This window comes from Hippoglossus hippoglossus, chromosome 18 (assembly GCF_009819705.1).
Source record: "Hippoglossus hippoglossus isolate fHipHip1 chromosome 18, fHipHip1.pri, whole genome shotgun sequence".
In the NCBI taxonomy this organism is placed as follows: domain Eukaryota; kingdom Metazoa; phylum Chordata; class Actinopteri; order Pleuronectiformes; family Pleuronectidae; genus Hippoglossus; species Hippoglossus hippoglossus.
In genome coordinates this window covers 12,018,086-12,032,673 of record NC_047168.1, presented here as the reverse complement: position 1 = coordinate 12,032,673, position 14,588 = coordinate 12,018,086, and the positions used below count along the sequence as shown (strand labels likewise).

Here is a 14,588-nt window from a genome sequence, read left to right as displayed (position 1 = left end):
TTTTAGCCGGACAGGTTTAAAGACGCGCACCGAGCCCAGTCCAAGATTTTCCTTTTGTTTTTCAGATTCCGCCAGATGGATCGTTTTCCTTTGATTTCTGACTTTTATCCACGTCTCTGAAACCAGCCCCGGGAGTTTGCTGTCTGGCAGCGTGGAGGGAGGTTTTAGGTTCAATCCCACTGATTCCTTTTAGTGCACACTTTGATTACCCTCACATCCATCTATGTACACAGCTCAACCATGGAAGAGAACAGTGCAAATGCCAACACTTGTATCACAACAGCTTTACAGTGGAGGGGTGACCGACTCTTTGGTTGTCATAGTTAATCATAAACTTAAAGGGACAGGATACCACAAACTCACTTTTTATTTCAACAGCCGTACAATAAAACATACATCCTGTTTTTTATCTGGATCTTTGTGCAAACGATTATTTCACTTCTGGATGAGGATGTTTTGTACTTTCTCTAAAGATCCTTCAAATATAGGCCCCCCCACAACACACACACACACACACACACACACACCTAATACCACATATACCACAGATTAAGGTCCCTAAATTATGAACTATTTAAATGTATTGCAAAGGCCCCATTCCAATACTTAAAACTGCATCGTTGATTATTTGATTATTGAGCCAATTAAGTGTTTGCTGAGCCCCTCCTGCAAACAGCGATCGGCCAATCACAGATTAGCAACGGTTACTGGACACAACATAAGATTTCTCCACGTTGAAGTGGTGTTTGTGAAGATTTAATAATAGTGATTCTGTGCATATAAGACAATTGATTAATCTTATGAACGGTGTGTTTATCTACCCCAACGTAAGCTGCCTGCATTAGCATTGCTAAGCTAACTAGCTCGATGATTTCAGTAGGAATGTATTTTGTGGGTCTACAGGTTGTGTAACTATATTTTAACTGTGTTTTTATTTGAAACGCTATGCTAAATGCTAGGGCTAAACAAATACCTCAGCTTTTGGCATTAAATCCTGTGTGCAGCCGACATGTGCATATTTTTTTACAAGGCTGGAACATAAAAAAAAATTGGTTATAATCAGGATTTTCAATCAAGCCAGGGAGTTAGTATCGGTAGAAATGAAGTGAAAGTATTGGAGCTTAGCAAACAGTCAACTATTTAAACTTTTTTTTGCAGAAATCTGTCCGATCACTGAGTCTGAGTCTGAATCCCTGCACTGTGTAGGTCGAACTCCTGGTTACCGAGGCTGAGAGGTCGTGTTAGGGTTGGGCCAGGTGCTCCAGGGCCTCTCCCTCGCAGCGCATGCAGTGGTAGCCCATCTTATCCGTCAGATCGTAACAGCCCTGGCTGACGTAAAAGTCCACCGAGGATTTGTTCCACTCTAGAACAGTGAAATTGAGCTGGTTGCAGCCGGCAGCCATGCCCAGCTTCAAGAGAGCAAAAATGAAATGAGAAGACAGTCGTACGTTGTGCTGTGTTGACATGAGGGATGGTGATGTGTATCGTACTCACCTGTGCTACCTTGCTCATGAGTGCTTTGCCAATGCCCTTCCCTGAAAGAGAGAATCCACATTGTTATGTATTGACTTTTGGTTTAATATTCCCCAGGTGTTTATCACGAATTATAAGTAAGACTCCTAACTCTACCTCTGAACTCTGGCATCACGTACAAGTCCTCCATATAAACGGCTCTGCCCGACCACGAGCTGTAGGAGTAGAAGTAAAGTGCGTAGCCGATCTTCGTATGACCTGGAACAAACCGTCAACAAAGACAAAATGTGATGTTATCAAATCCTAATCAACCAAAGCACATGTTATTTTGGCTCATTACTGTTTATCCTCTTTTAAATGTTTTCTGTTTGGAATTTTATGAATTGATGGCGCTCAGTGGCGCTATGGTCGAGTTGTGGTGACTGAAAAGAGCCGGTGCCATGGATGAAAAAGGCCCACCTGGTCAGCAGAGCGTAGGCTAATGATCTCATTACTGTATTTCAGGGGGAAAGCAGTGTGTTAGCCTTGTTATGTAAGTGAGAGCAGCAGCAATACACTGTTGTATTAGGTAAGAAAGCACTTATGAATATGGACTGATGTAAACTTAGCTCACAGCTGCTGAGCGTAGATAAAGTCAAGTTTCTCTCAGGAACTGGTGGAGACCAAAACAAAGCTTAAACACTTATACACATTTAGCATTTGTCATGATTTTTGACATGTCATAGAAGAGAAAGCACAGAGGTTCCTGGTAACATGAACAATGGCTGTGTTCTGTTCAAGTGTCCCAGTGATTAATTCCATTCTTTACAGTGTGGTGGAAACTCCACGCAGACGGACTCACAACACTTTAAAATACATGAGAAAATGACTCACAAGAAAACGTCACATACTATCGAATGGTGAGTAACACATTAGTGCAGACGCAGCATCTTTGAGTGTGACCTTTGGTTGAACCATTTCAGTGAAAAGTACCTTCAGCACTTTGCTGTTGTTGTTTCCTGTTAGTTCCTGTTTTACTTTGAATTGTCTTTCCCCTCTTACTTCCTGTCTGTGTCTTGGGTTCCCCTCCTCTGTGATTGGCTGTCTCGCCCCTGATGTGTTTCACCTGTGTTCACTTCTTCCTGCCTCTCTGGTGTATTTAGTCTCTGTGCTCCCTCTCCTCCTGTTTGCCTCAGTTCTCTTTTATTCCTGCCATGTTTCCTGTAACAACATGGCAGTAACCTGTTGTTACTTGAGTTTGGGATTTCCTGAGTTTCTTTGCCAACCAGCGCACCTGCCATCAGTGAGCCTGCCTTCTCGATTCAAGAAGCCTTCCTGCCCTACCCACCTTCTCTGACATCTGCCTTTAGGGTCATGTGAATTAAGGAATCAGGTTTTGGTATGTTTATTCGTCACGTAGTTTTCTAATCCTGTTAGTTTGTATGAACATATGAATATTTGCTGCTGGTGCTCGCTAGTTTTTGACATTTGTAAGTAAACACTCTCACTGATGGTTCTCTCTCTCACCTTCTTTGGTTTTGTGCTGTTCTGGTACCTCAGCAACGATCCCATGGAAGAACGGGTTCTTGGAGAAACCATCTTGCTCCAAGTCTGCGAGTAGAAAGCAAGAGGTACGTGTAAATAACAGACTGGTTCTCTAGATTAGTTAAACAGTTAGTAATTCTGAATGATGATTCTAGATCTAGTGATGCCTGAATACAACAGATATCGATGGGAGTGTAATGAATGATTTATCCGGCTTATCAGCTTGTACTGTTGTCATGGAATTGTTCCAAAAAAGTTTATACTGAATGTTGATCGTAGATAAAAAATTGTCCAAGGTTCATTTGGTAGCTGTTCTGAAGCTTCAGATCTTATCACACAATCATCTCAGTTCCTCATCCTGTTAAATTTTAATGGGCTGCAGGTTGAAAAGTCCACTAAGTGCTCAGAAGGAAAATAAAAACAAGCATTTAGCGTCTGCAACAATCATCTCTGATGTTGTATTCGCTCCACTGAAGTTCACCTTGTTATTATGAAGGTCAAATCAATTTTAATGTGAAGTGAAGACAGATGAGTTCACATTTCACAGCAGAAGTAGAAATGTATTTATATATCGCTGGCTGATAAAACAGTAGCAATAAGTACTGCATGTATATTACGATATTGATTAATATAGTTTAATGGCCAAAGCTCCATTTCCATCCCTGCTGCTGGATTCTCTGACCTCCAGTGATGTTGTTCTTATGAAGGTCGACTGTATTCTAGTGTCAGGTCAAGACAGACGAGTGCACATCTCACAGTACAGTTACCTCTCTGTGTCACTTTCACGTGGTCTGTTACTTTCTCATATTCAGCCAATTCCTGCAAAGGTGGGAGAAGAAAAAAGTAAATCACAAACATTAGACACCATATATTTCTATTCCTGATAAATCCCCCCCCCCCCACACACACACACACATAGTCACAGTGTGTTAACTTTATTTATACACACAGGAAATGCATTGAAACACATGTTCTTCTGCATCTCACACAACAACACGTCTGAGATCTAATAATAACAACATCACCCTGCATGTGAAAGCGAGGTAGTGACGTCACAGCTGCACGCGTGTGATACATACACCCGAGCTGCACGTGCACACGCGCCCCCCCCCCCCCCATCCCCCTCCTCTCCTCACCATGATCATGCGCGCGATGTCCTTACAGTCCTCCACGTTGGCGGCGCGGATGGAGAAATCCATGACGGGCAGAGGGGACGAGGTGACCGGGCGGAGTGAGGAGGTGTTGACGGTGTCAGAGGCGGAAGGAGAACCGGGGCTGAACGGAGGCAGTCACGAGGGGGGGAGCGTCACGCCTGTTCTCTAACGCCATTGGTCAACGCGTCAGCTCGCTTCAAGGTACGGGATTGTGATTGGCTGCTCGCTGAGGGAGGAGCCAACAGCTCGTATGTTTTATTCCTCTTTATTTCATTTGAGACTTTTACAATACATTCTTCTGAATGAGTCAGTCAATGAAACTTTCATTCATGCAGCAACTTTCAAACAAATCAAATGTAGTTCAAAGTAATAAACTTTATTTATATTGCATCATATACATTAATTAAAATGAGTTTATGAGTAAAAAGGTCTTAGATCACTTGTTAAAATGATCAAAATTCACTCCACAGTGGTGTAACTGATAAAAACACAGTGGAGCATATACAACATGTACAATATCATTAAACTAAAAGTCATGAGAACATATGATTTTAAGCAAAAACAATAAAAAGCTATAAAAGTAGAGCACAAAGGAGCAATGTTTTGGAGCTGCAGTCACAGCATTACACTATTATGACAACAGGCCGTGCTTAAATACAACAGTTACACAACTGATCCTAGAACAATCACAAGATCTGAACTGTTTACAGCCCAGTTCTTCCTAAGATTCATGAGGTCCTGGTCAGCAACATGAAATATCTCATCAGTTTCTCATCACAGCCAGTTGTAGAGTATCAGAGCTAAACAGGCCATTTTACAACCAATGTTTTCAGGTCGTCTGCTTAACGATTCAACACAACTCGCTAAACTGGAGTAACAGGGAGGCGAGGAGCGTGAGAACCTGCACAGACAGGTTAGAAATAATGAATAACTCCTGACTTACTAAACTCTACACTGTTTAGACAGCAGGGTCTCTTTGGCCTCCACCAGGGGGCAGATTAAACCTGGGGGCATGTATGTCCCCTTTTGCTCTGGTTGGTCAGTTGAATTTTATTACGTCAGTTTGTGGTTTGTTAGCTTGCTTTTGTGCATTTGCCTTCTTTAATTGGCCCGTAGGTTTATTACATGGTTTTTGTAAATAGTTTTTGACGTTTTGGGCTAAATAAAGCTGCCGGTGACTCACTGTGCCTTCCAGCTCGGTCCCTTGCTTTAACCTTGCCTTTAAAATGACATGACCTAAAATCCATTTAATTATCTGCTTATTAACAACTGCAGACTGTTGTAAAAATCCTTTAATAACTAACTGAAATAACTATTGTTTCTATTTGCAGATGAACTTTGATTCAGATGCTCTACAGCTCCTCTCTAGAAAAGTACATTGTCGTGCAGGTAGGCAGATATCTATAGCATCCATAGGGATATTCACAAATTGACTTTATTTATATTGCTCTTATTCTTATTCATATTTTAATCGGTCTTTTAAAATCTTAGCATTTTACAATTACATTTTCATGGTCCTCAGAATATGATGTTGTGGCCCCCTCTTGACCTTTGAGGCCTCTGTCAGGTCAGAGTTTCTCCTTGACCGGATCAGTCCATTAGTAACGACAGACGGGTTTTATGAAATGTGCTGTGGATGTTGACGATCCCCAGAGGATCAACCCAAATGTTGGGTTTGTTGACCCCTTGACCTTCATCTCTGAGGCAACATTTTCTATGTGTACATGTATAAAACTCTAGATTGCAGATTATCCTGATGTTCACTGAGAATTGTCATGCTTCCCAGGGGATGAACCGCTCCCACCAGCTTTCCTTCAGCACTACCCTAAGACATCATCAGAAGATGAGTCGTAATTTTTATAAATCACTGTAGAAATCCGCTGAACACATTCATACCTAAGCCGTGTGTTGCTTTTATGGGGTTGTTATAATAATTTCCGCCTCTAGAGGGAACCGTAGCAAGGTTTCAGACTTGTGGTGTGTGTTTTATGTCTGAGCTGCTGGAAGAGGAGCTGATGTGTCTCATTCACAGAGAGATTTATGGATGTGTGGGAAATCCGCAGTGGAGAAATGCACATCCTGTACTGTTGAGGTTAAATACTTTCTTATGAATCACTCAAGTTTTACTATTTTCACTCAATATACAAAATATAACTCATGGTGGTTTATTGCACCTTTCCGTCTGGTACATTTTCTCGTTGTCCTCAACAACTGAGTTTCTATTTCTAACCACAAGCCGAGGATTATTTTACTAATAATAAGACCGACGCCTTTGGCTTCTGTTTCTGTGTGTTTTACAGATTTATGCAGTTTTACATCCAGGGATCGTATGATATATAAAAAGGGCTGGATTTCACAGAGGGTGTCGAGGAGCTGTGAAGAGGTTATATTCAGTAGAAATAGCTGGTGATGACGCACGTGTGGACATGTCATCTTAGTGATAAGTTCAGCCCCAGAAATAAGAATGATCTCATGAATTCACACTGTTTCACACAGGCGCAACGGCGAGTCCCAGACAACTGAGCGCCATGTTAGAGGAACTGAGAACCACGTGGTGAGAGAAGTAATGAACAAGTTCATCAACTAGACCAGTGGGGAAATATATAAATGTATATATAGATAGATCTGAAGATATGACTCATTAAGAGAGATGAAGCACATGTCTTTCTTTAGATAAGCCTGTCAAATGGATTTGTCTTATTCTAGCATCCCAGTTCATGAGGTGGAACAAACACATGTGCTTTTAAATAGTGAGCTGATCAAATCAAAATACCTCATGTTTGACCTCACGCTCGATACCAGCTGTTTATTATGTGTTTTAATAGTCTGTCAACGCAGGTACAACACATGAAACCCCTCTGGCTGGTTGACGTCACTCAACCAGCCAGAGAAAGGGGACTATAGTTTAAGTGTATACAAATCGTATCTCCAAACTGAATACTTGAGGTTGAGGTACTTCATTTGAGTACATTTACATTTTAAGCTACTTTCTGCTTCTTTATTTACTGCTTTTCAATCGACTACATTTATTTTACGGCCTTCGTTTCTTTTGAATAAATCAATCCAACAGAAATATCTTTCAAAGCTTGAAAGTATTTCAGAACTTCTTCATGACTTTCTATTTGACCTTTGACTCTATGAAAAACAAATGCACGAAAGAAATGGATCTTGTCGAAGTATTCCAAAAACTTTGTCCCCTCTTTACCGTCCTTCTGTTTTAAGAGACGTGTAATGATTGTCTGTGAAACCCACGAGACCTCAGCTGGTGAAGTCATGTGTGAAGTCTGGTTTGAGGTAATAACTGACGAGTGAATCAGCAGAGAAATATGTCAGAGATCGTCCCTGTCATTTCTCACGTGATGATTTCTATTCATTAACCTGCAGCCTGCTGCGTGTGGCCCTGACGCTCCTCTAACTTCTCTGCTCTCGTGTGATTTGTGTTGATTCTACACACACGTCTCGGTATAAATAGGAGCCTGTAGTTGCTTGAGACTAAAAATACATTTCGTACATGGCAGAGTGGAGGGTGGGGAGGAAATGAGCAGGGAAAGGGGGATTTTGCTGGGCTGGCTTTCTCCTGGAGCAAATAAAGCCGTCTATGTTGCTATTAATAGCTCCAGTGGGCCGGTGTGACTCCTTATAACTGACTAATGGCTCCGTTGGTTGGACGCAAGCAGCAAAACCAGAGCATTGCCGTCGTTTTTCATCAGCGGCCTCTCTGGCTCTGCCGATGACGTGGGTGAGACGCCCCCTGACAGTTTTTACAGACGCACTATAGAGGACTCACAGGCTGTTAGGGGAGGCAGAGGCATTGAAGACGGTATTAGTCAGTGGACTGTGAGCAAGAAGGAGAGGGGCCTCTCACTGGGATATCCACGACAACACAGAGCAAATGATGATTGGTTTCAAAGGACAAGCAGTACAAGCAGCTAGGAAATATGCTCAGAAAATAGACTGTACGTAAAGATGGATGACACGATGGAAACATTTTAATCTTCACCTGCAGTACAGCTCATAAATCCTGTCTCTTCCATGTTAGTGAATGGGACGTAAACCAAGCATTTTAAGGTTGTTCTTATCCCACTGATGAATGGTCAAGTGTTTGTTTCTGATAAGTTTGGTTTTAATTGGTTATTTGATGCTTTTATAACAGATTAAAACATCATGATTGACAGCTGAGACTGACTTACGATTGGTCGAAAGCATTTATCATCTTTCCTTCTCTTCCTGGACCTTATGCTAAAGCTAATTAGCTTCTGGATCTTGATCTTGAGCAGAGCTAATGTTAAATAACCTTTAAAACCCAGGTATGAATCTTTACCTCTCTATTAAAACGACAGGACTCTTGACCCATGCTGTTTTAAAGACCGTACTAGAGCTTTGCTGTAAAGGTTTTTCCCACATTGACCTTTTAAAGCCGGCGCACAGGAAGCCGTCTTTCTCATTCATTAGGGGTGAATGATGTGAGCGTAATAAACCATCTGCTCATGAGTGCTCAAGAAAAGTGACACAACCTCAGCTTTACTCTCGACATGAGTTTAAATGAATCAGTTTCTTAGACGTGATGCTGTGAGTGACAACAATATCATGTGAAGTGACAGATGACAAGTGACGATTTCATTTCCTGTTATCGTGCCCCCCCCCCCAAAAATGGAAAATTTTCAGGCGCTAAAAAAGAAAAACCTCTTTCGGGTTGGTGACGATTCATTTAGCAGATAATACCACAGGTTTCTATCCAGGTCTGTGTTTCATGAATGAGTTTCTCATTCATGAAACAATCGGACATGTAACCCATCATACAAATACTTCCATTTTATAATGAATTAAACAAATTAAAGCATTTTCATTTCGTTGGACTTTTAGTTCGAACTCATCATTCTGACCCGGATTACTTTTAATTTTCTCAAGCCATTGTTTCTCTGGCCGGCGGCTTGAGAAAGTCCTTCCTGCAGATTTAGAACAGTCCCGTATAACAACGACCCTGTCGGGGGGCCGTACAGGAAGCCACCTCCTCATCCTGTTTAGTCTGGGTTCTGATTGGTCCCTGAGCTCGGGAGCATTTCCACAACAAAGCAGTCAACACCACGTTTATCGCAGCTTATCTCAAAAGAGCTGAACATGACAAAATGAGAAGGGCCGTGGACGGGGACTGAGATACAGTCAAAACAAAAGAGGAATCCCAAGTGAAACCTCCCTCGCACAGATTCCATCGAGTCCATTTTTGGTCATTATTTTGCTTTGAAAATAAAATCCCTGATTAGTTTCTCCACAACATCAATAAGAAAACAAAGAAACGCCCAGAAGGAGCAAAGTATTGTGATAAGAGCTGCTTAAGTGGCTTAACGCCTTTTATTCTGCTTATTATGAATAGTACACTTTGGAGATACAGTGGCCACAAGAGTCCAAATGTTCTAATTTTTAAAATAGGTCTTTTTTAAGGATGGTACAAAATTGGTTTGTCTCTCTTTGGCTTAAAGTTTCTGGGTTCAAGAAACCTTATCAGAATGACAGTGTGAAAACAGGATTTAGGATTTAAGGAATTTCCCAAACTTCTCCTCCTGTCTGCTGTGATCATACCTAACCCCCCCCCCCCCCCTTAGAGAAATGGAAAGAAAAGCAGGAAATTAGCTCATCAGCTGACTGACGCAACCCTGGTGTAAAGATAACTGGATGGTAAAAAGCAGACAGGGTGTCATTCCCTCAGCTCCATTAACATGCCTTATTAGGACATCTGGAGCCAGTTGTGAGGGTAGGAGCAGTCAGAGGTGGCAGAGGTGGCTTTTTTCTTAGTTTTTTGGTGTTTCCTGCCTCTCGTAGCTTCCCTCAGACGGCCTGAGTCATGTGATGTGTTTTAAAGGTCGGGTCACTCGGCCACTTGCTCACCACGGGACTCTGGCCAAACGCACAGACGAAGAATTGAACAATAACACTGGCGGTAGATTTTTGGTAAAGGTAAATAAACAACTAGCTTTCCTGTAAGGGAAATACAAGAAGTGTCTCATTCTGGCACAGCTCCTTGACAGTGTCCAGTTAATATGTTCTCGTAAGGGGCACAAAGGAATTCACTTTCAGTAAGCGGCTGGCAAAAAACAATCTGTGTCAACTATCTTGGGATAAGTTTACATCCTTTCACTCACAAATCAAACAGAAAAGTATTTATATTCCCGCTGAGGACACCTCTGTTAAACCTGCGGCTTCCCTTTTTAACCCCCAGGTGTGTGAGCGTGCAAAACGTGCATTTCTTGACTTCGCAGGTCAAAACTGAGGTCAGTCAAGTTTACAGACAACACCGACTTACATGTCAACCTGTTGCCACAGTAAACACACTTTACTTTTGAACTGTTTTGAAGTATAATAGCCTCAGGGCTGCTGTGCAAGTGTTGAGCTGTCGTGCATATTTGTAGACAGGTGTGCGGACAGGTTGCACTTCCAGAAATATATATGTACAATGAGTAAAAGTTTATTCAATGTGTTCTTTGACTTTTTGGTTTGACCCATTTCCCGTCCACCAACATGGAGAAGGTGAGGTTTATGACCTACAGCCATCAGCGGGCGATGGAGATGCTTTGGCTTCACTTTTGGGAATCTGTCATGTCATCCATTTTTATATGGAGTTGAGACATTTGCCCAAAGTAATTGAGCAATTGAGGAATGGCGACATAGTCAACTAAAGGGAACCAAAAAAATAAAATGCAATCCCAGAGTTTGTTATAAAAAAAATCTGCATATTGTGGTGTTTATAAAGCCAACACCCTCTTCTGTTCACTGACCACAAACAGGGAAACAGCTGCACAGCGGCTCCACAGATTCCTGTAGTTCCACAAAAACCAGCAGCTTGTGATGTGCATCGTACCGTAAACTGCAAACACACAGCAGCACACGAGCTACTGTAGTAACATCCTGAGGAAAGCGCCTCTCCCTCATTGCTCTACTGCAAGGAGGCATCACTGGCAGGAGGCAAAGAAGTGGAATGTGTGTGTATTTGTGTGTGTTGAGGGGGTTAAGTTAGTTTTCAAGCAACAATGAAACCCCTGTAGTTCTGCAAAACCTCCCATACTATGAAATCATAATTTATGGGGTAATGTCAGATTTCCAAATGATCAGAAGTGGAAGCCACCCATTTCTTCTCTTTTCTCACTGTTAAGTAATTTCCTCAGATTTTATTCCTTTGAATTCCAGCAAAAATAACAGGAAGACGTAACAATGAGGCCAGCAAATACAATGAACCCCCCGTCGATGACTTCTCTTTTGAGTAACCGATCCATTTCCCTGTATGAAACCAGAGGCCTGTTGAACTTGTTCCGGGAAGGTGTAACCAGGGAGTGAGGATAGAGATTCACACTCCACAGGGTTGAATCTGCTCACCTTCAATCGGGAGAGAGACGCTTTTGTCCTTTTAACAGGGTCAAACCAATGGAAGTCTGCAAATTCAGTGGTTTTTCATGCTCGCTCCATTGTTATTTCCCAACAATGCCAACATCCTGCATTGCTTTTGTTCTTAAAACCAGTCAAATCTTATGATGATCAATACAAACTTGACATCAACTCCATTATGTTTAGGTTTCTCTCTCTCTAACCCACCAACTCACCGAAACCTTTGCGTGTATCTTGACATTTACAGAGAATTTACGTGAAAATCGAATGTCATGATCACGTTCAAAACACACGAAGGTCAAAATTGACTCGAGTTATATAACAAAACCTCAGCTGCATTTATGAGCCTGGAACTGGATGACATGTTTTCAATACTTGTTGTACTGGACAAAAAAAAAAAAACTGTGTCCCTTCATATCCTCTATTGTAAATATTTGAGAACAGTGAGTGACCCATATCTCTTCTGTCACCATTCCTGTTTTCATATCTCCAGGCCACATCTGACTTCCTCCTCGAGGTGAATGCTCTGCGTGCGTCAGTGTTATTGACGTAAATAACAACAACTGGTGTGACTACAGAAGACGACGACGGCAGAAAACACACACCACATGTTACACTGAGATACGCTGTTGGTCATGTGTCTCACGTGTGACAAAAACATACAAAAGTAAGTTTGATGGTTTTGACTGTGAACGAGGGTTTTGTGCTCAAAGGCCTTTTTCTCTTATTTTACTTATTTTACCTTAAAAAAAGACAGTGTTTAAAAGCCTTTAATACTATTAAACAACAGAAGCTAAAGTATATACTGTTCCACATATTCTGCTTCTGCCATTTATATATACGCAGGAAGCTGTAGGTACTTTGAGATAAATACTAATGACACTGCTAACATGCTGATATTTACGTTGTTTGTTTTGCCACCATCTGAGTTAATTGTGTGAATACTTGCTAATTAGTACTAAACACATAGTACAGTTGAGGCCAAAGGCAATTGTCCTTCGCCTGTGGGTGTTGCCAACATGGCCGCTGACTTCCCAGACTTGCCCAATTTGACCTGGGGACAGACTGTAATGTATTCTTCTGTCTTCACTGTTGACAAGCTGTAGATTCACATCAGTGCAAATACTTGTGTATCTCATTGCTTGTGGCGTTTGATTTACAGCAGTTTTGAAAAAGAGAAGTGGGTATAAAACACTTCCATGAATGCACCGTGGTTCATATAGTGTTATTGTACTTCCTTAATTTTCAGTTTGCCCTGTTTCCCACAATAGAAGCACCACACATCTTGTTTGTGTTCTAAAGACGCTGCATAACCACTACAGCAGAGATCACATACAGAGATAATATCTCTTCCAGCAGCAGATAACTCGGTAAACCTCCTCCTTGGAACAGGCCTCTCATCTTTGATTCACTTGAGTTGGAAAAACCTTTCCGTCCCACGTCAGCCAGTTATTTCCAATCTCTGAAATAAAAACTTAATCTCATCAACGGGCCGTTCTTTTCCCCTTTCTCAGCCTTGGTCTTGTAAGAACGCACACACTGTGATTTTTGTTCCTTGAAATCCCCAAATTTCCTCGCGGCTCAGCTGTGAACTGTGTTGACGTTGTCCATTAAAGGAGCTTTTTATTTTCTGCGATGTACTTGCTTGCACCACCCATTTTCCTTTACGCTCCCCTGCTGGAGTCAGAGGTCGTCTTTGTTGCCTCCACATTGACGTGTGACTACCTGGGCAGAGGTTTGTAAACTAGTTTCAGTTTCTGGTATTATTCAGGTCTTTTTAAATAAAAGATCCCTATTAGCTTTTGAAGGAAGTGTAGCAGCCACACCCGCTAAGGTTTCGTTCTCTGATGTTTCATATTAAAGGCTCAGTATTTAGGATTAGATATTAATTAAATTAGTTTTCCTGATGGGTTTGACACATTTCACTGAAAAACTAATTCTGATATTTTATATTTGTACAAACTTTGCTGTTTAACCACTGGGGTTGAATGATTTCACAGGAGGTGAAAAGTTTTCATCAATAAATCCATTTGACAGTTCCAAAGATATCCTGTAAGCCATAAATATCAAGGGCAGGGGATCAAAGTCAGGAGTATTTATCATCCTCTGGGGACCATAAATGTCTAGTTGTTGTGTTGATGCCAGTTATTTTCATCCCTTGAGCAATTCTGCCCACACGGCTAAAGATAAGATATCCAGACATAACAAAACATGTTGCAAATGGCTTTTAGATAAACTTTGATAATGTTTTTAAGAGGATTAAAGTTGTATTATGTCGTATGTTCTGTAGGCACAGGGACTCGCTGAATGGTTCCCTCCCTGGGCACATAGATTATACGATATACCTTCAATGCAACATGTCACAACATGCTCTCACGTGTTCCAGAGCAGCAGCTGCCCCTATGCCGTGGTTTACACTGGTTTGACACTGTTCTTGCTGGCCGTTAGCAGATATACGGTGAGGGTGGGCGCCTGCGTTGAGACGGTCCATTATGTCACTGGTGCACCAAGAATAGTTCCAGTGTGTCCAGCGAGGCCCTGAGGCGAGTGTGACGTCCAGAACCTAACTGTTATTGGGCCAAACCCAGGAGAAACAGGGGCCCTACTGTTTCCCTGCGTCAGGCACACCCAGCCACACACACACACACACCCACACACACACACACACACACACACACACACACACGTGTACAGACGACACAGAGACACACGCACACATGGAACCGTTTAAAGTTTTTCCCCTGCCACTGTTCCAAATGCCCCCAGAATAAACACTCGGAGCAGATCTGAGCCACTGAGCCCAACGATCCCCATTAAAGACAGACGGTGACGCAATGTGATGGAAATGAGAGGTAGTGGGTTTCAGATGTTTTCTCAGTATGGCGTCGCACATGTGCTAGAATTAAGTCAAGTGAAACTTTCAGTTGGAGCAGCGTGTCGTCACAGGCTTGGGAAAGGAGGTCCACTCTTATATTGTCATGAGAAGCCAACGTTTTGTACATTTTCACCGGCCATGTAGATCAATATTGATGATTTATGTAAAAACTAAAGGGATAAATTTGT

The 14,588-nt window shown here is 41.9% G+C and overlaps 1 protein-coding gene and 1 long non-coding RNA gene across 2 annotated transcripts; one reads left to right on the top strand and one right to left on the bottom strand.

The window, feature by feature from the left end:
- Positions 1-1,177: 1,177 nt before the first annotated feature.
- Positions 1,178-4,294, bottom strand: LOC117779402 (diamine acetyltransferase 2-like). The gene is made up of 6 exons (XM_034615573.1): positions 4,134-4,294; positions 3,765-3,816; positions 2,980-3,063; positions 1,630-1,731; positions 1,495-1,535; positions 1,178-1,409 (listed from the first exon to the last, which is right to left on the bottom strand). Exons 1-6 carry the CDS (start codon positions 4,194-4,196, stop codon positions 1,242-1,244), a joined length of 510 nt encoding a protein of 169 aa, XP_034471464.1. The 5' UTR covers positions 4,197-4,294; the 3' UTR covers positions 1,178-1,241.
- Positions 4,295-7,821: 3,527 nt separating this feature from the next.
- On the top strand, positions 7,822-14,157 carry LOC117779408. The gene is made up of 3 exons (XR_004617002.1): positions 7,822-7,890; positions 12,019-12,192; positions 12,828-14,157. It is a non-coding gene; the product is annotated as an uncharacterized LOC117779408 (long non-coding RNA).
- The last annotated feature ends 431 nt before the right edge of the window (positions 14,158-14,588 follow it).

What these genes read in the sequence shown, in the direction of transcription:
- LOC117779402 (XM_034615573.1), bottom strand. Translation starts at nt 4,196, where the DNA reads ATGGATTTCTCCATCCGCGCCGCCAACGTGGAGGACTGTAAGGACATC. An exon ending in ACATCGCGCGCATGATCATG is followed by an intron (nt 3,817 to 4,133) that starts GTGAGGAGAGGA and finishes CCACCTTTGCAG; the next exon opens with GAATTGGCTGAATATGAGAA. An exon ending in TCATGAGCAAGGTAGCACAG is followed by an intron (nt 1,410 to 1,494) that starts GTGAGTACGATA and finishes GCTCTCTTGAAG; the next exon opens with CTGGGCATGGCTGCCGGCTG.